Source organism: Eucyclogobius newberryi, unplaced genomic scaffold (genome assembly GCF_026437365.1).
Source record: "Eucyclogobius newberryi isolate DKJ021-1_F unplaced genomic scaffold, fEucNew1.0.hap1 SCAF_3, whole genome shotgun sequence".
Taxonomy (NCBI): domain Eukaryota; kingdom Metazoa; phylum Chordata; class Actinopteri; order Gobiiformes; family Gobiidae; genus Eucyclogobius; species Eucyclogobius newberryi.
The window spans coordinates 3,034,058-3,058,424 of record NW_027315945.1 but is presented as its reverse complement, the minus strand read 5'-3'; the positions used below and the strand labels follow the sequence as shown (position 1 = coordinate 3,058,424).

Below are 24,367 nucleotides of genomic sequence, written 5' to 3'. Positions count from 1 at the left end.
CTACATTTGAAGGAGACGCCTCGGGCGCATGTTCAAAAAATACATTCACAGCAGACGTACGTCCGAGGCGTCCAGCACATGCTCAGTGGAGGGGTTGTGCTGTGTTGCTTTTCTCTTGGAGTAATAGGCGGACAAGGTTGAGAAAGTGGCTTTGGTGTATTAACTTTACAAAGTCCAAAAACGGAGGCGATGGGCCCCGGGGCCCGTCTGGGTCCAGATACTACAGAGCTGAGCAGAGTTTAGTCAATATCATTATTTGCTCCAAGAGCTGCGTCTCAGGGACGCTCTGGAAGCTCTGGACAAAGACACACTCAACGCGCCGCGTTCGATGGTCAGAACGCAGGATTCGTGCTTCAAAGACGCGCGTTTATATAGACTTTGAATGTAAACTGGACGCTTGGTGCGGTGAGCGGTGTGAACGCCCTATAAGACGTACAACTACAGTACGTGGCAGTCTTTTAACACTTGGATACCAACCGCCATAAAACACCTCATTTTGACCTTCCAGAGATGGGCTGCGTCAAGTGGAGAGCAGCTCCACAAGCTCCACATCATTTTGGCCTTAATACATTTGATTGACCCCTAATCAAACCCTAATCAACATAACCATGTAACTATTGTAAAGTAATAATACAGTTTTTTTGGATTGCTTACACTCAAATTAAAAGTAGTTCACTATTAGCAAGACCTTACACTCAAGAAGCGAAACATCAGCCCATGTTTGCAAAACTACAAGCTCATTGTCAACCATTGTCTGCACAACATACATGACACACACACATCTATCATGAAGTCACTTCCTTGCAACACCAAAGCACTGACTGTCACATGACCACACAGTCCACCTCATTGGTTCAAAACAGTCGTCAGGTGCAAACGCTCATCTGCTTCATTATAAACGCACCAATCAGGTTTAAGCACTATAAAAAGCAACAGGTGAGTTCATCGGTCTTCAAGCACAATGGAAAGAGAAAGAGTAAGACCACGTGGAGGACGAGGAGAACGTGGAGAACGAGGAGGACGTGGAGGACGTGGAGGACGTGGAGGACGAGGAGGACGTGGAGGACGTGGAGGACGTGGAGGACGTGGAGGACGTGGAGGACGAGGAGGACGTGGAGGACGTGGAGGACGTGGAGGACGAGGAGGACGTGGAGGACGTGGAGGACGAGGAGGATGAGGAGGATGAGGAGGACGAGGAAGACGTGGAGGACGAGGAGAACATGGAGGGCAAGGAGGATGAGGAGGACGAGGAGGGGAAGGAGAACATGGAGGACGTGGAGGACGAGGAGGACGAGGAGAACATGGAGGACGTGGAGGACGAGGAGGACGTGGAGGACGAGGAGAACATGGAGGACGTGGAGGATGAGGAGGACGAAGAGGACGTGGAGGACGAGGAGAACATGGAGGGCAAGGAGGATGAGGAGGATGAGGAGGACGAGGAGGACGAGGAGGACGAGGAGGACAAGGAGGACGTGGAGGACGAGGAGAACATGGAGGATGTGGAGGACGAGGAGGACGTGGAGGACGAGGAGAACATGGAGGACGTGGAGGACGAGGAGGACGTGGAGGACGAGGAGAACATGGAGGGCAAGGAGCACTATGTTCACAGCAAGAGAGGGAGATGGTGAACATGGTTTTGGCCAATAATTCTAGAACACTCAATCTCACACATTGTCAATAACCACGCCATGTTCAACCATTTCATCAGGTCTCAATAACACGCATCTTGAACAAACATATGAAGCACATTTATCAAGTGCCTTTTGAGCGCAATTCCGAAAGGATGAAACGACTGCGGCATGATTATGATTATATACATATATGTGGGTGTAATCCCTCATTGGTCCAGGCGTGTTCCATAGTAGAAAAAGCTTCAGTTGTTTCATCTGGACTCAGTTTGAAAAATGACAATGACTCCTGGATGAGAGTCGAAACGTCTATTTTTTCAAACTGAGTCTATATACATATATATATATATATATATATATATATATATATACATACATACTAGATCTACACTGAACTACACAATTTTGCCTGACACTGTTTTTCAGAGAGTTTTTCGAGTGGATGGAGAAGCTGCAGCTTCATTTACATCGATGAGGTTCAACCTGACGAGAACACGAAGGGGAAGAAACGTCATTGGCCAAAGGGCTATAGTCAATGTCCCAGGGCAACGTGGGGTTAATATAACACTGTGCAGCCATTATGCACAGAATGGGGTCCTCCACCGCCACGCCCGTATGGGCCCTTAAAACACTCATACTTACATTCTTGGACCAATTGCACAACATAACAGCAGCAATCAAATCAATAATTGTGTTTTAAACATGTGTTTGAGGAGCTGCACATGTGTTTGAGGAGCTGCACATGTGTTTGAGGAGCTGCACATGTGTTTGAGGAGCTGCACATGTGTTTGGGGAGCTGCACATGTGTTTGAGGAGGTGCACATGTGTTTGAGGAGCTGCACATGTGTTTGGGGAGCTGCACATGTGTTTGGGGAGCTGCACATGTGTTTGAGGAGCTGCACATGTGTTTGGGGAGCTGCACATGTGTTTGAGGAGCTGCACATGTGTTTGGGGAGCTGCACATGTGTTTGAGGAGCTGCACATGTGTTTGGGGAGCTGCACATGTGTTTGGGGAGCTGCACATGTGTTTGAGGAGCTGCACATGTGTTTGGGGAGCTGCACATGTGTTTGAGGAGCTGCACATGTGTTTGAGGAGATGCACATGTGTTTGGGGAGCTGCGCATGTGTTTGAGGAGCTGCACATGTGTTTGAGGAGCTGCACATGTGTTTGAGGAGCTGCACATGTGTTTGAGGAGCTGCACATGTGTTTGGGGAGCTGCACATGTGCTTGGGGAGCTGTTGTGTTTGGGGAGCTGCACATGTGTTTGGGGAGCTGCACATGTGTTTGAGGAGCTGCACATGTGTTTGGGGAGCTGCACATGTGTTTGGGGAGCTGCACACGTGCGTGGGGAGCTGCACATGTGTTTGGGGAGCTGCACATGTGTTTGGGGAGCTGCACATGTGCTTGGGGAGCTGCACATGTGTTTGGGGAGCTGCACACGTGTTTGGGGAGCTGCACACGTGTTTGGGGAGCTGCACACGTGTTTGGGGAGCTGCACAAACACATGTGCAGCTCCCCAAACACGTGTGCAGCTCCCCAAACACATGTGTTTGGGGAGCTGCACATGTGCGTGTGGAGCTGCACACATGTTTGGGGGGCTGCACATGTGTTTGGGGAGCTGCACATGTGCGTGGGGAGCTGCACATGTGTTTGGGGAGCTGCACATGTGCGTGGGGAGCTGCACATGTGCTTGGGGAGCTGCACATGTGTTTGGGGAGCTGCACATGTGTTTGGGGAGCTGCACATGTGTTTGGGGAGCTGCACACGTGTTTGGGGAGCTGCACACGTGTTTGGGGAGCTGCACACGTGTTTGGGGAGCTGCACACGTGTTTGGGGAGCTGCACACGTGTTTGGGGAGCTGCACATGTGTTTGGGGAGCTGCACATGTGCGTGGGGAGCTGCACATGTGTTTGGGGAGCTGCACATGTGTTTGGGGAGCTGCACATGTGTTTGGGGAGCTGCACATGTGCGTGGGGAGCTGCACATGTGCGTGGGGAGCTGCACATGTGTTTGGGGAGCTGCACATGTGTTTGGGGAGCTGCACATGTGTTTGGGGAGCTGCACACGTGTTTGGGGAGCTGCACACGTGTTTGGGGAGCTGCACATGTGTTTGGGGAGCTGCACATGTGCGTGGGGAGCTGCACATGTGCTTGGGGAGCTGCACATGTGTTTGGGGAGCTGCACATGCGTTTGGGGAGCTGCACATGCGTTTGGGGAGCTGCACATGCGTTTGGGGAGCTGCACATGCGTTTGGGGAGCTGCACATGTGCGTGGGGAGCTGCACATGTGTTTGGGGAGCTGCACACGTGTTTGGGGAGCTGCACACGTGTTTGGGGAGCTGCACACGTGTTTGGGGAGCTGCACACGTGCTTGGGGAGCTGCACACGTGTTTGGGGAGCTGCACACGTGTTTGGGGAGCTGCACATGTGTTTGGGGAGCTGCACACGTGTTTGGGGAGCTGCACACGTGTTTGGGGAGCTGCACACGTGCTTGGGGAGCTGCACACGTGTTTGGGGAGCTGCACACGTGTTTGGGGAGCTGCACATGTGTTTGGGGAGCTGCACACGTGTTTGGGGAGCTGCACATGTGTTTGGGGAGCTGCACATGTGCTTGGGGAGCTGCTGTGTTTGGGGAGCTGCACACGTGTTTGGGGAGCTGCACATGTGTTTGGGGAGCTGCACACGTGTTTGGGGAGCTGCACATGTGTTTGGGGAGCTGCACATGTGTTTGGGGAGCTGCACACGTGTTTGGGGAGCTGCACAAACACATGTGCAGCTCCCCAAACACGTGTGCAGCTCCCCAAACACATGTGTTTGGGGAGCTGCACATGTGCGTGTGGAGCTGCACACATGTTTGGGGGGCTGCACATGTGTTTGGGGAGCTGCACATGTGCGTGGGGAGCTGCACATGTGTTTGGGGAGCTGCACATGTGCGTGGGGAGCTGCACATGTGCTTGGGGAGCTGCACACGTGTTTGGGGAGCTGCACACGTGTTTGGGGAGCTGCACACGTGTTTGGGGAGCTGCACATGTGTTTGGGGAGCTGCACATGTGTTTGGGGAGCTGCACATGTGTTTGGGGAGCTGCACATGTGCGTGGGGAGCTGCACATGTGTTTGGGGAGCTGCACATGTGTTTGGGGAGCTGCACATGTGTTTGGGGAGCTGCACATGTGTTTGGGGAGCTGCACATGTGCGTGGGGAGCTGCACATGTGCGTGGGGAGCTGCACATGTGTTTGGGGAGCTGCACATGTGAGTGGGGAGCTGCACATGTGCTTGGGGAGCTGCACATGTGTTTGAGGAGCTGCACATGTGTTTGGGGAGCTGCACATGTGTTTGGGGAGCTGCACATGTGTTTGGGGAGCTGCACATGTGTTTGGGGAGCTACACTTTGGGGAGCTGCACATGTGTTTGGGGAGCTGCACATGTGCGTGGGGAGCTGCACATGTGTTTGGGGAGCTGTACATGTGCGTGGGGAGCTGCACATGTGTTTGGGGAGCTGCACATGTGTTTGGGGAGCTGCACATGTGTTTGGGGAGCTGCACACGTGTTTGGGGAGCTGCACACGTGTTTGGGGAGCTGCACACGTGTTTGGGGAGCTGCACACGTGTTTGGGGAGCTGCACACGTGTTTGGGGAGCTGCACACGTGTTTGGGGAGCTGCACATGTGTTTGGGGAGCTGCACACGTGTTTGGGGAGCTCCCCAAACACATGTGTTTGGGGAGCTGCACATGTGCGTGGGGAGCTGCACATGTGTTTGAGGAGCTGCACATGTGCGTGTGGAGCTGCACACATGTTTGGGGGGCTGCACATGTGTTTGGGGAGCTGCACATGTGTTTGGGGAGCTGCACATGTGCGTGGGGAGCTGCACATGTGCGTGGGGAGCTGCACATGTGTTTGGGGAGCTGCACATGTGTTTGGGGAGCTGCACACGTGTTTGGGGAGCTGCACACGTGTTTGGGGAGCTGCACACGTGTTTGGGGAGCTGCACATGTGTTTGGGGAGCTGCACATGTGCGTGGGGAGCTGCACATGTGTTTGGGGAGCTGCACATGTGTTTGGGGAGCTGCACATGCGTTTGGGGAGCTGCACATGCGTTTGGGGAGCTGCACATGCGTTTGGGGAGCTGCACATGCGTTTGGGGAGCTGCACATGTGCGTGGGGAGCTGCACACGTGTTTGGGGAGCTGCACACGTGTTTGGGGAGCTGCACATGTGTTTGGGGAGCTGCACACGTGCTTGGGGAGCTGCACACGTGTTTGGGGAGCTGCACACGTGTTTGGGGAGCTGCACATGTGTTTGGGGAGCTGCACACGTGTTTGGGGAGCTGCACATGTGTTTGGGGAGCTGCACACGTGCTTGGGGAGCTGCACACGTGTTTGGGGAGCTGCACATGTGTTTGGGGAGCTGCACACGTGTTTGGGGAGCTGCACACGTGTTTGGGGAGCTGCACATGTGCTTGGGGAGCTGCTGTGTTTGGGGAGCTGCACATGTGTTTGGGGAGCTGCACATGCGTTTGGGGAGCTGCACATGTGCGTGGGGAGCTGCACACGTGTTTGGGGAGCTGCACACGTGTTTGGGGAGCTGCACATGTGTTTGGGGAGCTGCACACGTGCTTGGGGAGCTGCACACGTGTTTGGGGAGCTGCACACGTGTTTGGGGAGCTGCACATGTGTTTGGGGAGCTGCACACGTGTTTGGGGAGCTGCACATGTGTTTGGGGAGCTGCACACGTGCTTGGGGAGCTGCACACGTGTTTGGGGAGCTGCACATGTGTTTGGGGAGCTGCACATGTGTTTCGGGAGCTGCACACGTGTTTGGGGAGCAGCACATGTGTTTGAGGAGCTGCACACGTGTTTGGGGAGCTGCACATGTGTTTGGGGAGCTGCACATGTGCGTGGGGAGCTGCACATGTGTTTGGGGAGCTGCACATGTGCGTGGGGAGCTGCACATGTGTTTGGGGAGCTGCACATGTGTTTGGGGAGCTGCACATGTGTTTGGGGAGCTGCACATGTGTTTGGGGAGCTGCACACGTGTTTGGGGAGCTGCACATGTGTTTGGGGAGCTGCACACGTGCGTGGGGAGCTGCACATGTGTTTGGGGAGCTGCACATGTGTTTGGGGAGCTGCACATGTGCGTGGGGAGCTGCACATGTGTTTGGGGAGCTGCACATGTGTTTGGGGAGCTGCACATGTGTTTGGGGAGCTGCACATGTGCGTGGGGAGCTGCACATGTGCGTGGGGAGCTGCACATGTGTTTGGGGAGCTGCACATGTGTTTGGGGAGCTGCACATGTGCGTGGGGAGCTGCACATGTGTTTGGGGAGCTGCACATGTGCGTGGGGAGCTGCACATGTGCGTGGGGAGCTGCACATGTGTTTGGGGAGCTGCACATGTGTTTGGGGAGCTGCACATGTGTTTGGGGAGCTGCACAATGAGCTCTAAACTTGGTCTTGAGTTATGGTGAAAATGGTGAAACTTGGCACATCAAAATATGACTTATGCTGCCTGTATTGTACAACACCCATGACCTCTCGTTTGAACCCTCTGGGATGACATAGAGTAAAAGTAGATGAATGAGATGAAGAGAGAGGAGGAGGAACGGTTCTAAACTGCAGAGTGTCACTTCTGTTCAAAACAGATCTGGCCCCATCAGCTGTCAGTGTGCCGTCTCCTCACGCCTTACACACCACTGCTTTTCCCATCATTCATTTGGACTTTGTAGTCCATGAAGGCGCTGCAGGTGCTTTTCACCACCGCCTTGCAAGGCACATTAAGCCGTTTTAAGGTGGGGCCGGCACACAGGTGTCACTGCTTAAACAAGCTTAGTGAGATAAAATCATTTTTGTCGCACCCACAACTGAGCAGGTTGTTTAAACTTCACTGCCAAAGTAATGCACTGAAGTAGAAAAAGACTTCTAAAGTCCTGCAGTGCTTGACTACATCGCTGGATGTTTCTCTTCTCATGAAAAGTACAAACTGATAACAAAGTACTTACGTGTTTCTCTGGACAAGTTATTTGTTGGCCCACATGTTTTTGTTTTTAGCGTGAACTTTACACTATGTAGTGAAACAGTGTTTACCTGTGCTCCTCTATTACTTTGGCTTTGTTCATAACCTGTGTCTGCATCATGTAGGTTAATATTCACATCATGAGTTTATGCCTTTCAAAACTTGCTTTGAGTGACGTGTTCATAAATCAAAATCCACCTGAAGTGAACTTAAACTTTTAAATTGGAGGTAGAAAGGCCTATATTAAAAATAAAAAATGGTTCAAACACAGTTATTGTTGTATATGAGTACAGTACTTTTCTCGTAAGCTTGGCTAAAGTACTTGTTGAACTGTTATTGGAACTGTGAAAAAATCACACAGAACAGTTTATTTTCTCTTTTTAGTGAGTACTAACCGGAGGAAGCGGTTGAGGTCCCCGTGGCGCATGTACTCGAACACCATGGCGAGCGGCTCCCCGTCCGTGCACACGCCGTAAAAGCGCACAATGTGCTGGTGCTGCAAGACCGTGAGCAGCTCCGCCTCTCTCTGGAAATCCTGCCGTGTGGACTCATTGGCATCTTTCAGAGTCTGAGAGGACACCACCAGTTATCAAACTCATTATACTAACCAGCACAACAAGAGGGACAGCACATGAAAATCCCTTTGGAAGTGTGATCTTTTGCTGTAAAATGACCAGGGTGACATCAGTACCTTGATGGCGACCAGCATCTTGTCGCTGTCCGGGCTTAGGTTGGCGCACTCGGCCAGGTAAACCTTTCCAAACGCCCCCTCTCCAAGTTCCCACTTCAGCGTGATGTCCTGCCGCTTGATGTGCTGCACGCCTGCACACAACCAGCAACCAGAAACACTCATGACACTCTGGAGCATCATAAAGTCCAAGGTCCTAGTCTCAGGTAAAAGTCAGGGCGAACTCACTCTCTTTAAAGGGCCTCCTCTCACACAGGTCTTTGTCTTTGTAGACAATTAAGGCCAATTCATACTAACTTAATTTGTTCTTTCACCTAGAACACTAAGAACAAGGAGAACCTTCTTATGAGCTTGAACTTTACAAACTTCATTAGAGGTTCTGCTGCTGAGCTCTCCCCCATGTGAAGGCAAACTGCGGTTGCTATGGTGTTGCTGTGGAGATATCAACTCTACAGTGGCAATGAAATCTTCATTTCACAAAAGAGAAATGATATTAAAATTAACCACACTCATTTTCCAAACAGTCGATGCAGTTGTCTGACAGCCCTTCTGTTCAGCCGATGTGTCATAAATACCTGCAAATACATTTTTTCAATTTGCCTTAAAGCATGGCTTGTCTGTGTGGACACTTAGGATAAGATAGGATAATTTAAGCCTTTGTTATCTCCTCATTGGGAAATTTGTCTTGGATTTCAAGGGCACACTGAAATACAGCAAACACATGACAGTGAGTATTTTATCTGACCCAGAGCTACACGATACAAAAATAGGCATTAAACATTTGAAACCTACATTGAATAAAAAAAAATTCTATAGCCATGAAGTACTTACACATGTCCTTGTCCTTGATGATGCCGCAGAAGTATTGAGGGTTCTCCACAAAGCTGGACAATCCTGAATCTTCGTCGGAGGATGGGGGGCTGTTGCCCTTCATGAAGTGCAGGGACACAGCCTCATCCTCTGTGCCCAGAACAGAAGAGCCTGAGGACGAGTGACAGGGAAAGGTTTGAATGTATATACTTTCAAAACAAATAAGAAAATATTAATCTTCTTTGTGTATCATACAAACAGCCCAAACTCAACCATTGAGACGAATGAAGAGCTAAAAATCACCTTCACGCTGCAGAGCAATCAGGCTACAGTAACAATAGGGCAGCTCAGAGTGGTTAGCCGGGCCGATTAAAAGCCCAAAGAGCAGTGCCAAATTGTAAAGGCCCACTCAGCGAGCCAACCGCATGGCCCCTGGGGCCCACGCACAATGGAACAACAAAGACAGCGCTGGCAGCGGACAAGCAGACAGGAGCAGAACACTCAGGCAATCAGAGCCACTTAGGAGCTTGAGCTGTAAACACAGGGCCCTTTCCATAAATCATGTGCCCATCACCCATCTGCCCAGCCCTGATAATGGGCCGGCCAGAGGAGGAGGCTACAGGAGCAGTAATCAAAGATCAGCGCTCTGCTCCAATCTTCACTGTAGAGCAGCCTCAGGGAACGTGCCTCCTGATAAAAACATCAGTTTAGACTAAGCCACTTTTCATCAGGCACAACTCAAAGTGCAAGGTCCTCCAGTAATATTTTCCCCTTGAGAAAATCTGAAAGTACTTTTTTCACAATTTGGACACAAAATGTTTTTCCCTGAGCCAAGCCACGACCTTCATGGACTTGTTTCTATGTTAGGTCTAGAAAACACAGTTTGCAATCGAATTTGGAAAGATTTGTCACTTACAGCAGTGGTTCCCAAAGTGAGGGTCAAGTCTATTTGCTATTTACTTTTTTCATTCAAGATCATATTTTTGTGAAATTAGGTCCAACACCACGATAAACTATTCAAAAGAACAACATTAAACCTGATTAAATGTTTTGACACTTCACCACATCACTGAACTCTGAAGTCTGTATGACAGGTCCGACAGGTCCGACAGGTCCGACACATTTATATTTCAGATTTGACGAAACATTTTGCCTATTTCTCTCCAGTTTGACCATTTTAGTTTATATTTGTACTTCCTGGCTGGATACGAGCACAAATATGACATCCACCATCTTATCCAGGGCTGGATCACAAGGGCAGCAGTCTAAGCAGGGACTCCCAGACTTCCTTCTCCCCAGACACTTCTTCCAACTCCTCCGAGCCACCTCAGCTGGAGGAGCAGCGACTCTACTCCAAGCTCCCCCCGTGTGGCTGAGCTCCTCACCTTATCTCTAAGGGAGCGCCCAGCCACACGGCGGAGGAAACTCATTTCGACCGCTTGTATCCGCGATCTTGTTCTTTTGGTCACTACCCAAAGCTCATGACCATAGGTGAGGTCAGAACGTAGACCGACCGGTAAATCGAGAGCTTTGTCTTTGAACTCAGCTCCTTCTTTACCACAACGGTCCGATGCAGCGACTGCATCACTGCAGCCGCTGCACCGATCCAACTGTCGATCTCACGCTCCATCCTTCACTCACTCGTGAACAAGACCCCGAGATACTTGAACTCCTCCACTTGGGGCAAGGACTCCCCACCCATATGACATAGGTCAAGGTAATTCCTCGTAATACATCTATATTCTGTACAGTGGCCATGCTCTTCTCCTTTGGTGTTTTATGGCAGTTGGTATCCAAGTGTTCCATTACTGCCACCTACTGTTGTTGTACGTCTTCAAAGTATGTGTTTTACGCTGTCAAAAAAAGAAAGACAAGAAAATAGAAGAGAGGGGGAAAAGAGAGAGGAGAGAGTTGTTGTGTTACTTTTAATGGCGGTTGGCAGCCAACTGCAAAGGTGCATTTACCGCCACCTAGTGTAGTTGTACGTCTTCAAAGTATGTGTTTTACACTATACCGTAAAAAAGGAAAAAGAAAAAAACTGAGAAAGAGAGAACGTTTTTCTTCTTCTTTGGTGTTTTAGGGCAGTTGGTATCCAAGTGTTACATTACGCCACCTACTGCAGTTGTAGGTCTTAGACTTTAGACATTGGACGTTGGACGTTAGACTGTAGGCTTTACACTTTAGACGTTAGACGTTGCCTTTACGTTAGACATTAGACCTCTTGGCCTAAGGCAGGGGGGGGCAATTATTTTCCTCCGAGGGCCATATTTGAATCCAGGCCAGTAGCGGAGGGCCGGCGATCATAGGTGTGAAAAAAAAAAATCCAAAAAATTAAATATCAAATAAAATATCCCTTTTCTGTCAAATATAGGCTATTGAATCTATAAATCGAGCGCGAAGCGCTCGCCCACTTCCAAACACTCACTAACGCACTCCTTCACTCATGCACGCCCCGTGCATACTAATTAGTATTAGGAAAATGGAACATTACCGTTGTAAACGGGCGAAGCCCGTGCAAAAGTGCGCACTAAACGAGCACTTTACATTGAGATGACGACCGCGAAGCGGTCGTCATCTCAATGTAAAGCACTCATTTGCGCTAAGTACCTCACAAATACGTTCCCCATCTCTTGCATGTTCCGTGCATATAAGCATGTAATGCAAAAAATGAACATTATTACTGTATAGAGGGCCAAAAACACAAAGTGGGCGGAGCCCACTCAAAATTAACGAAAGTACCCGTCAGTGACCAGGGACCCACACCATGAAGTAGGAAAGCGCGAGCGCTTTCCGAAAATGTATAGTTTATGACATTTGAAAAATGGGAAACATTGTTTTCGCATCGGAATATTATTCTTTCTTCTTCTTCTTCTTCTTCTTCTTCTTCTTCTTCTTCTTCTTCTTCTTCTCGGGACCAACCCCCCTATTTTTCACCCAGTGAACATTGACGAAAAGTCACAAAAATGTTCACACCTCTAAAAATCGTGCCTCTCTACATTCTGGCTATTTCCCTTTTCTAAAATAAAAAAAATTGGCGCGTCAGCGCCCCCAAATGTACCAAAAATGCATTGAGAGATGGGAAATGACCCAAAAAAAATCTGATCGTAGAATCATGAAATTTGGCGCAGAGGTAGATGGTGACAAGAGAAGTAAAAAATATTATTACGGCAACGCCGTCCGCCCAACCAAATGTCGGCCATATTGCTTCAAAAATGGCTAAACATGACTTCGGAGTTTTTCCAAACGTCGTACTTTTACGAACTCCTCCCAGGCCGTTGGCCCTAAAAAGCTGAAATTTGGTGAAAATGCTACTGAGGAGTGGGACATCAAAAGTTATCCAAATTACATTGATACCTCTCACGGTCTCTGTGCGGCAAAGCCGCAAACTGTAGCAAGAATTTCAGAAATCTCCCAAATTTAACATTTCTGCCGTTTGCGCAGATAAAGTCCGAATTGCGTCAAATTAGAATCAGTTGTTAAACTCTTTGCCCTAAACCTACTTGAAGTGAAATAAATTAATTTGGAGCCACAGCGCCCCCTACAGATTTTATATGGAGGTTAAATGTTTAGTTTTGCGAAATTATATGAAATTTGACACACAACTCAATTTTAGCATCCCCATCAAAAAAGTCAATGAGACCCATGTCATAATTGTTATGGCGTTGCCGTAACGATGACCGAAACCTCCCACGTTATTCCAATGGGGAAATCGCCAGAACATGTTTACACTTTAGACTTTCACAAACTCCTCTTAGGGCGTTAGACATATTAACCTGAAATTTGGTGAGACTCATCTTCAGGGGTGGACCATCAAAAGTTATCCACATTTTTATTCAAAGAGTCACGGTGTCTGTGCGGCAAAGCCGCACATTTTGCCAAGAATTCAAAATAAAATAGCTTTTTGATGGTAAAACAAAGGGGAGAAGATGTGACAGCGTCACAGATTCAGCAGTAGGCGTAATAAAAGGACAATTGGGGCGCGTTAGCGCCCCCTCCTCTTGCGGCGTGGCGGCGGCGTAGCGAGGGCCGATCATTGCCGCTTGCGGCTATATTTTTTATTATTTTTCTTGTTCTTCTGCTTTTTGAGCTCTAATTTGACCCCCTGAACATGCTCAAAAACTCACCAAACTTTACCCAAAATTCAAAATCGGCGAAAAATTTTGTTTTTTCTGGGCCATTTTTTTTTTCGTTAAAAAATGGCGTAACAACGCCACCGACAAAAGTCAAAATACATTGCGCCTATGGGAGACGCCCCGAGGTCAACTTTGTCGTAGAGCTACGAAATTCGGAACACGCATTCCTCTTGTGAGGACAAAAAACAAATATTATTGTGGCCACGCCCCCAGAATTACCCTATGCCCGCCATCTTCCTTTGAAAATGAAAACACGCTGTGTTAGCCATTTTGTTCACGTCAAACTTTGACGAACTCCTCCTAGGGCGTTTTGCCCGATCAAGCTCATATTTGGGGAAAATCATCTACACAAACGGGGCATCAAAAGTTATCCATATTTTGATTTTAAGTGGTACGGTCTCTGTGCCGTGGAGCTGCAAATATACTGTCACAAATGGGAAAAACGCCAAATCCTTGAAATGTTCACATTTACGCTTCACACTTTAACCAACTCCTCCTAGTGCGTTTGGCCCACCGATCTCAAAATCGGTGTACCTCCTCTATACAAGTGGGGCATCAAAAGTTATTCAAATTTTATGGATAACATTTACGGTCTCTGTGCAGCTGAGCCGCAAACTTTTCGCAGAATTTGGACTATTTGGCCTTCAGAGTGGCCTATAAACAAGAGTTTTTCCAAATGACATGACATTTTGCACACAATTCTCATTTGCCATCCCCAAAATAAAAGTATGGGAGCCAAAGTCATATTTGGTAAAGCGTAGCCGTAGCGATGACAGAAACATCCCATGTTATCCCTATGGGGAAACCGCAAAATCTCTAAAATGACCACATTTTTACACTTCACACTTTAACAAACTCCTCCTAGGGCGATTACCCGATCAAGTTCATATTTGGGGAGAATCATCTACACAAGCGGGGCATCAAAAGTTATCCATATTTTTATTCCAAGTGTCACGGTCTCTGTGCGCTGGAGCTGCACATTCGACCGACATTTGTGTTCATTTGCACTGGTTAAGCACAGCATTGTACATGTCCAATGTGTCACTGTCTTAGTTCTTAGACAATTGCGTTAGCGCCATCTCTGTAAAATGCAGAGAGCAGAGTCGGAAGGCCGGCGGCCTGCGAGGGCCGTTGGATGCCGCTTGCGGCTTTAATTCTTTCTTCTTCTTCTTCTTCTTCTCGGGACCAACCCCCCTATTTTTCACCCAGTGAACATTGACGAAAAGTCACAAAAATTTGCACACCTCTAAAAATCGTGCCTCTCTACATTCTGGCTATTTCCCTTCTCTAAAATAAAAAAATTGGCGCGTCAGCGCCCCCAAATGTACCAAAAATGCATTGAGAGATGGGAAATGACCCAAAAAAAATCTGATCGTAGAATCATGAAATTTGGCGCAGAGGTAGATGGTGACAAGAGAAGTAAAAAATATTATTACGGCAACGCCGTTCGCCCAACCAAATGTCGGCCATATTGCTTCAAAAATGGCTAAACATGACTTCGGAGTTTTTCCAAACGTCGTACTTTTATGAACTCCTCCCAGGGCGTTGGCCCTAAAAAGCTGAAATTTGGTGAAAATGCTACTGAGGAGTGGGACATCAAAAGTTATCCAAATTACATTGATACCTCTCACTGTCTCTGTGCGGCGAAGCCGCAAACTGTAGCAAGAATTTCAGAAATCTCCCAAATTTAACATTTCTGCCGTTTGCGCAGATAAAGTCCGAATTGCGTCAAATTAGAATCAGTTGTTAAACTCTTTGCCCTAAACCTACTTGAAGTGAAATAAATTAATTTGGAGCCACAGCGCCCCCTACAGATTTTATATGGAGGTTAAATGTTTAGTTTTGCGAAATTATATGAAATTTGACACACAACTCAATTTTAGCATCCCCATCAAAAAAGTCAATGAGACCCATGTCATAATTGTTATGGCGTTGCCGTAACGATGACCGAAACCTCCCACGTTATTCCAATGGGGAAATCGCCAGAACATGTTTACACTTTAGACTTTCACAAACTCCTCCCAGGGCTTTAGCCCTATTAACCTGAAATTTGGTGAGACTCATCTTCAGGGGTGGACCATCAAAAGTTATCCACATTTTTATTCAAAGAGTCACGGTGTCTGTGCGGCAAAGCCGCACATTTTGCCAAGAATTCAAAATAAAATTGCTTTTTGATGGTAAAACAAAGGGAAGAAGATGTGACAGCGTGGCGGCGGCGTAGCGAGGGCCAATCATTGCCGCTTGCGGCTATATTTCATTATTATTTTTAATATTAGTATTTTTTAATATTACTTGGACAAGCTTGGTGGGCCGGATTGAAAGATGGAGGTTCCAAGCGTGGAGGTTCACGCTTGGAACCTCCACGCTTGGAACCTCCACACTTGGAACCTCCACACTTGGAACCTCCATACTTGGAACCTCCATACTTGGAACCTTAACGCTTGGAACCTTCACGCTTCGAACCTTCACGCTTCGAACCTCCACGCTTCGAACCTCCACGCTTCGAACCTCCACGCTTGGAACCTTCACGCTTGGAACCTTCACGCTTGGAACCTTCACGCTTGGAACCTCCACACTTGGAACCTCCACACTTGGAACCTTCACACTTGGAACCTTCACACTTGGAACCTTCACACTTGGAACCTTCACACTTTGAACCTTCACACTTGGAACCTCCACACTTGGAACCTTCACACTTTTTGGGAGCAGCGCTGGCTTCTCTCTCTGTATTTACTTTAACCTCGTCACTTGAAACTTTCTTGACTGCATCTGCATAGGATATACCTTGAGAGACCTTCATTTTCTGCACCTCAGCAGCTCTTTTGCTAAATTCGCATCCCCCGTAGGCAGAGCTATGTTCTTCTCCACAGTTAGAGCACTTCAGTTTTGCTCCTTCGTCACACTTCCCATACTCGTGATCTCCTGCACATTTACAACATCTTTGCTTCCCTCTGCAGACCGCTGCAACATGCCCAAAACGCTGGCACTTGAAGCAACGCAGGGGTAGCGGAACATATGGCCTTACGCCATAGCTCATGAATCCAATGAACCCCTTATTAGGCAGGCACCTCCCTTCAAGTTTTATCATTACCGACAGAATGTCACATCTTTCTCCAAACCGGGTCGTCTTCAACCGTCTAGCGTCCACAACCTTAGCTCCAGTTAAATTCTCCTTTACTTCATCTACAGTCACCATCGTAGGGACGCCTGTGAGAACTCCTCTGACCGTGTTTCTTTCAGTGTCTGAAACAAGAATGTTCTTTCCACCCAGACTTTTACTCCCAATCGCATTCCTTTGCTGAGCCATGTCTTTGCACACAACCAACAGGGAGCCATCTCTAAGGACTCCTGCATCCTTGACCATTCCCACAGCCTTATTTAGGCTCGTCGTCAATGCCACTGGACTGCACTCCTTAAAGGATGCATTATCCTGTGCAAGCTTTATGATCACCTTACACTCTTTGCTCTCATCCTCGATAATAGCAGCTTCATCCTGCTTCTCACTGCCAGAACCCTCTAAAGGACCTTTTACGTTTCCAGGCACCAAGAGCCAGAAAAGGTTGCTCCTCCTCGCTGTCCATATCGCTACTGCCCATCGATCCACTACCCACCGCCATCTCCTGTCCCTCCAAACTGCCCACCGTGCAGTTGGTATCCAAGTGTTATGTTGTTGTTGTTTTATGGCGGTTGGTATCCAAGTGTCATATTACCAACAGACTTTATTCCGTAGAATGTATTCTGTCTCTTCCAAGTGTTACGTATTACATCAACACACATGCCATGATGATGATGTCACTGACGATGATGTCGTGACTGCTTTATTATGCAGTAATTCAATGATGATGCCATCAAGGAACAACACAACAACAGCTCATTGAATCTGTTGATGTGAAGAGTCAGCTCTGGAATAAAGTCTAACTAATAAAGTCTGGCGGTAATCTTACACTTGGATTTCACCCGCCGTAAAACACCAAAGAACACTGCGATTCTCTCTTTCTCTCTCCTCTCTCTTTCTATGGTATAACGTAAAACATACTTTGAAGACGTACAACTACAGTAAGTGGCGATAAACGCACCTTTTCAGTTAGCTACCAACCGCCATTAAAAGTAACACAACAACAACAACAACAGATCATTGAATCTGGTTGATTGTGCAGAAAAGCCTGAGGCAAAGACGGAAGTGTTCATAAACTTCTCTAACCAAACCGTGAATAATGCGTGAGTGCATCTCGGTGCATGTGGGGCAGGCCGGTGTGCAGATTGGTAATGCATGCTGGGAGCTCTATTGTTTGGAGCATGGCATTCAACCTGATGGACAGATGCCCAGTGACAAGACTGTAAGCGGAGGAGATGACTCTTTTAACACCTTTTTCAGTGAAACAGGGGCAGGAAAACATGTGCCCAGAGTCGTGTTTGTTGACCTAGAGCCAACTGTAATAGATGAGGTACGTTCTGGCACGTACCGTCACCTATTTCACCCTGAGCAACTCATTACTGGCAAAGAAGATGCTGCTAACAACTATGCTCGTGGGCATTACACAATTGGCAAAGAAATTATTGACCAAGTACTGGATAGGGTTCGAAAGCTGGCTGACCAGTGCACAGGTCTGCAGGGTTTCCTGGTGTTTCACAGCTTTGGCGGTGGAACTGGCTCTGGCTTCACTTCTTTGCTGATGGAGCGTCTTTCTGTCGACTATGGCAAGAAGTCCAAGCTGGAGTTCTCAATCTATCCTGCTCCTCAGGTGTCCACTGCTGTGGTGGAGCCCTACAACGCCATTTTGACCACCCACACTACTCTGGAGCACTCCGACTGTGCCTTCATGGTAGATAATGAAGCCGTCTATGACATCTGCCATAGAAACCTTGATATTGAGCGCCCAACCTACACCAATTTGAACAGGCTCATGAGTCAGATTGTGTCCACAATAACAGCTTCTCTTCGCTTTGATGGTGCTCTCAATGTGGATCTTGCAGAGTTTCAGACCAACCTAGTTCCCTATCCTCGTATCCACTTCCCTTTGGCCAACTATGCCCCAGTCATCTCTGCTGAGAAGGCTTATCATGAGCAAATGACAGTAGCTGACATTACCAATGCGTGCTTTGTGCCCGCCAACCAGATGGTCAAATGTGACCCACGTCATGGCAAGTACATGGCCTGCTGCCTGCTTTACAGAGGAGATGTGGTCCCCAAAGATGTCAACTCTGCCATTGCCTCCATTAAGACCCAGCGCAACATCCAGTTTGTCGACTGGTGTCCCACAGGTTTCAAGGTGGGCATCAACTTTCAGCCCCCCACAGTGGTCCCTGGAGGAGACCTGGCCAAAGTGCAGAGAGCCGTGTGCATGATGAGCAACACCACGGCCATCGCAGAGGCCTGGGCCAGATTGGACCACAAGTTCGACCTGATGTACGCCAAGCGTGCCTTTGTGCACTGGTATGTGGGAGAAGGGATGGAAGAGGGAGAGTTCTCCGAGGCCAGAGAGGACATGGCTGCCTTAGAGAAAGATTATGAGGAAGTGGGAGCTGACTCTGTGGAGGGAGGAGATGAGGGAGAGGATTATTAACTTGTATTGAACTGTTCAAGGCTATTAATTGTTCTGTTCTTTATTAGCTAGAAATATTTTTTATATACAGTGAGGAAAGTAAGTATTTGAACACCCGGCGATTTTGCTTCTTTTTTTCCCCAGAAATCACATTCTATGATTTTTTAATTTTTTTTTTTTGTATGTTATTGCTACAAATAAGTATTTGAACACTTAAGAAAAGAAATGTTTTTACTTTTTTTTTTTTTTACTACGGCAGAGGTCAAAGGTTTCCTGTAGTTATTGACCAGGTTTGCACACACTGCAGCAGGAATTTTGGCCACTCCTCCACACAGATCTTCTCTAGATCAGTTTCAGGGCTGTTGCTGAGCAACACAGAGTTCTAGCTCCCTCTGAAGATTGGATTTAGGTCTGGAGACTGGCTAGGCCAATCTAGAACCTTGATATGCTTCTTATGAGGCACTCCCTGCTTATCCTGGCTTGGAGTGCTTGGGGATCAACATTGTCATGTTGGAAGACCCAGCCATGACCTATCGCCAATGCTCTGACTGAGGGAAGGAGGTTGTTGTACAAAATCTTGCAATAAATGTCCCCATTAATTCTCAACACAGTGCAGTTGTCCTGTCCCCTGTGCAGAAAAGCACCCCCAAAGCATGATGTTTCCACCCCCATGCTTCAGGGATGGTGGTCTTGGGATGGTGCTCATTCTTCTTCACTCGGCGAGTGGAGTTTATACCTAAATATTGGCTTATAGCCCCACAGCTCAGCCACCACGGTGAATGAGAGAGTCCCTACACCTTAGGGTTGGGGCATAGGTCTTTCACTGTGTAGGCCTACGGGCCAAAAAGCAGTGCAGAGTACCCGGCAACGGCAGTGACACATGAGGGGTGATCAGGAAGAAAGGCCTCCCCGAGCAGTGTTCAGTAATTGGACTTCTGTGCTAGCCACGGATTGTCCATACCGAACACCATGTTCAAGCACAAGGTCCATCAGTGCACGTGGCACCAGGACACCCTAGGCCGGAGGTCAATGATTGAATTTGTTGTTGATTTCCGTCCACATATCCTGGACACGGTTTGGGGACCACAGGATCTCATCGCTGCTGTTTGCAGACGATGATGTCCTGAGCATAAACTCGGACCTGCAACATGCACTGTGACGGTTTGAGCCGACTGTGAAGCAACTGGGATCATATCAGCATCTCTTAATCTTTTTTGGGTGTGGAGTCCTTGCCCCAAGTGGAGGAGTTCATGCATCTCAGCTGAGGTGTCTCAGGCATCTGTTCCGGATGCCTCGTGGGCACCTCCCTGGGGAGGTGTTACGGGCAGAACACCTCGTGATCCCCCAGAGGAGTTAGAAGAAGTGTCTGGGATGAGAAAAATCTTGGAGTTCCTTTTTACACTGCTGTCCCCACGACCCAGCCCCGGATAAGCGGAATAAGATGGCTGGATAGATGCTCAGACAGTTTTTTCACCAAGATGCTTGTCAATTGCCCTTTCCAGCCTTGTGGAGGTCTACAGTTTAGTCTCGGGTCTTTTGACAGCTCTTTGGCTTTGCCCATGGCAGTAGTGTGAGTCTGACTGATTGTGGGGTGGACAGGGGTCTTTATGCAGCTAACAAGCTCAAACAGGTGATACTAATTTAGATTAATAAGTGGACTTTTTAAAGGTAGATTTCTTGCTGATTGACAGGTGTTCAAATTCTTCTTTGCAGCAATTCAATTATTTGAAAATCATACTGTAATGTAATAATGTGATTTCAGGATTTTCTTTTTTATTCTGTCTCACAGTGGAAATGCACCTACAATGAACATTTGAGACCCCTCCATAATTTCTAAGTGGGAGAACATGCAAATTTGCAGGGTGTTCAAATACTTATTTTCCTCACTGTAGATTTTAAAATTAATTCAGGTTTTGAAGCAAGTTGGTGTAATCCCTCATTCATCCAGTAGAGGTCAATTGTAGAAAAAGATTCAGTTGCATCGTCTGGACACTGTTTTTAGAAAAACAGCCTATGACTGATACTTTTATCTGTTTTTTACTATTTTAAATACCATGTTAATGTGTTGTGTTTTTATTTATTCATTGTGACTTACACTGTACTATGTGTTTTAACATTGTAAAGTACTTTGAATGGCACTTGAATTAATTGTGCTCTACAAATTTACTAAAATACTTGTTAACTGCTTTGTATTTACCATTAAATACAACCACATTGTATTTATACACAATGTATTTACCATTAAATACCACATTACTGAACCTGCACTGTGTTATTCCATGTTTCATTCAAATTTACAGAAATGTAGACAGGAGCATGATCTCTTAGGTCTATTTTACCTAAATCTGCTTCAGAGATTTGAGATCTGTCTTTATTGAGAACAAAAAGTAATATATTCTGGAATAGATTGTATGTGGAAATGAGTATACTGGCGTGCTAAATCAGTCCTATATTCTTCAATAAGATACAGAACTTCTTGTTCCTCCAGAGCCTCTTGAGCTCCACACGTCTAATGTAGCTGAATGTGAAGATTCCAATCTCCTCCACAGATCAGGGTTCCCTCAGAGTGGTTCACAATCAGGTCCATGACATCAGCATGGAAAATTATATCGCCCCCTGGTGGAGCAGACACATTCAAAAGAGTGAAAACCTTTCCAGTAATGTTCTCTTTAACCAGTACATATCTGCCCTCTTTATCCTTAAATTCAAAACTCTGTTCAAAAACTATTCGGTTTTAAAGCTGGAAACAGGCATCGAACCCAAAAACCTGATCAAGAAAAAGCATCGTAAAGGAAGTCCAATCCTAATGAAGGGCCCCCCATAAAACTCCCCAGTCGCTCCTAACACCAATCCTTAGAAAGAACAGGGGACGCTGGGACATTGCTAAGTCCATATAAACATTGTTTAAACTGTTTTTCACTGTTGCCCTCCGAGACAACTGCTGTTGTGATTTTGGATGTTTCAAAATAGATTGAATTGAATTGAGTTGAATAACACTGCATTCCTCTGCCACATTGATGAGTAGATGTATTTAGAGTGAGTTTATGTACACAAGCAGACAGCCAACATGGAGCATAAAGTCTGATGTTAAAAACAAATAAATAATGTCATTAGTCTCAAATTAAAAGAAATGTATCAACATGTGACCACAACCTGAACTCACATGCCCCACGCTGGTGTCTCCATCTCTCATACTCTTTAGTTCTCTATTTTATATCTTCCTGAGGAGCACCTCTGCTTCTGGTGTTCTGAGGAGCACCTCTGCTTCTCCTGGTGTTCTGAGGACATAGTTTGTACCTTCAAAAGTCACCAGAAGAGTTGCGGGGAAAGAGAATCCATGTCTCAGTTTTCTCCTCCTGAGCTCTTCACAGATGTGGTGAAACTTATGCCGTTGTTGATGAACCTCGTATGGAATATCTGGAGCAAAGAAGACACACTTGGCTTTGTACTGGAGGTTTCCTTTAACCCTGGAGGCCTCCTTTAACCCTAGAGGTCTCCTTTAACCCTGGAGGCCTCCTTTAACCCTAGAGGTCTCCTTTAACCCTGGAGGCCTCCTTTAACCCTAGAGGTCTCCTTTAACCCTGGAGGTCTCCTTTAACCCTGGAGGTCTCCTTTAACCCTGGAGGTCTCCTTTAACCCTTGCAGCCTTCATGACACGTTCCATCACACAATCGTTAAGAACCCTCATTCTCAGGCCTCGTGGTTTATCAGCTGCTGGTCTTGGTTGTCCAGGCGATGGGCTCTTTTGATTGTGATGGGAGGGACTTCTGAGCCGTCAAGGAGCTCAGGAATAATCTTCTACAAGATTATTGTAGAAGATTATTCTACAATAATAATCTCTATATCTGTATCCTTTCCTCGTTCTCTTTCTTCTACGCCCACAAGCCTCAGGTTAGGACTCCAGTTAGTCCCACTGCCTTCAGCTCAGCGGCTGCTGCAGCAGATACTGCAACAGACAGGGTCAGAGCAATGGCAATTTTAAAGCAGAGTTTTGCAGAGGCGGTGGGAGGTGTGTCAACTCAAAACGTAGCTATATCCCGGAAGTATAACAAAAAAAAAGTCATCTATTCTGGAATAGATGACTTTCCAGAATAGATGACTATTCTGGAAAGTCTGAAAATGGGTATATCTCCCTCCAGATGTCAATCAATCCTGTCTTCTTCAATTCATTTACGGAACATCTTATGTATTGTTCCTCCAGTGCCTCTCAAATTTTACACGTCCAATGTAGGTTGGATGCAAAAATCCCAATCACCACCACAGATCAGGGTTCCCTCAGAGTGGTTTGCAATCGTCTCTGTATAGAAGGTGATATCGCCCCCTGGTGGAGCATACACAAAACCTTCCCATTAATGGCGCCTTTACCCAGTACATATCTGCCCTCTTTGTCTTTACATTTAAAACTTTGTTCAAATTATATTTGGTTTAAAAGGAACACTGCCACTCTCCCTTGTTTGCCTCTAAATGATGAACAGCACAACTTTCCATAACACAATTTGGTTAGTTTTTGATGTGGGTGTGGTCCCTCATTCGTCCAGGAGTGTTCCACTGTAGAAAAAGATTCAGTTGCATCGTCTGGACTCTGTTTTTAGAAAAACAAAACGTCTCTCATCAATCTGCTGCAGATGACAATGACTCTTGGATGAGAGTCGAAATGTTTTGTTGTAGTGATTTTGCCATTCATAATTTCCGTAATCCAAACTTTCTGGTCAACATAAAAGGAACAAAACAAAAAGTGTTCATGCTGAAAACATGCATCAAACCCAAAACCTGATCATGTAAATCCTGGTTTTAATCCTCACAAAGAACTGGACACAACCCCTTCCCAGTTCATAACGCTGGGGCGGAGCTGTTTTCCAGAGCCGTGGACCGTCAGCTTTGTTTGTTTACTTCCCGTAGCGTTACCAGTTGTTTGTGTTCCTTGTTTGGTCATCTCTTGCACTTTGTTTCTTGGAATTGTGTGGGTAAAACCGTGATTTACAAGATTTTTTCCGGTAACAGCGGAGCGAGTGCGCGTTTACGTTGACGTCATACCCGGAATCTTTATGCTTTATTTTTAAACCAACCCGTTTTTTTGGTGAAAGCTTGTTGCTATTGCACGGCGTCTAGTTCTGTTTTATTTTTACACCCACACGTTTTTGGGCATCACAGGTCGCTTGTCATTCAAAGATTTGTATTTGTATTTGTAGACAATCTTTGTTTCATTCTTGCTATTGCTTGAATCCTTTGGTCTTTTTAGATATTGTTTTTCTGGTTTCTTGCAAAAGTATCTGCAGGAGAGTGAGAAACATTGTAAAAAAAATCATATCCCTAATTCCACCACACAATAGATCTAGACAAAAATGTAACGATATTACAGTCTTCGGTAACTAAAAGTGACTGTGTCATTACATATTACTATTTTTAGTAGCAGTAGCAGTAGTAGTAGTAGTAGCAGCAGTAGCAGTAGCAGTAGCAGTAGTAGTAGTAGCAGTAGCAGTAGCAGTAGCAGTAGCAGCAGCAGCAGCAGCAGTAGCAGTAGCAGTAGTAGTAGTAGCAGTAGCAGTAGCAGCAGCAGTAG

At 46.9% G+C, this 24,367-nt stretch overlaps 1 protein-coding gene and 1 pseudogene across 1 annotated transcript in view; one reads left to right on the top strand and one right to left on the bottom strand.

The window, feature by feature from the left end:
• Nucleotides 1-24,367, bottom strand: part of ntrk1 (neurotrophic tyrosine kinase, receptor, type 1) — a 79,291-nt gene that overhangs the window by 17,570 nt on the left and 37,354 nt on the right. Inside the window, exons 11-13 of the mRNA XM_072460500.1 lie at nt 9,153-9,302; nt 8,325-8,455; nt 8,029-8,201 (exon numbers count right to left, since the gene is read on the bottom strand). Coding sequence (XP_072316601.1) covers nt 8,029-8,201; nt 8,325-8,455; nt 9,153-9,302 — 454 coding nt within the window. The remainder of the gene's footprint in view (nt 1-8,028; nt 8,202-8,324; nt 8,456-9,152; nt 9,303-24,367) is intronic.
• LOC140373824 (tubulin alpha-1C chain pseudogene) lies at nt 17,464-18,889 on the top strand (annotated as a pseudogene).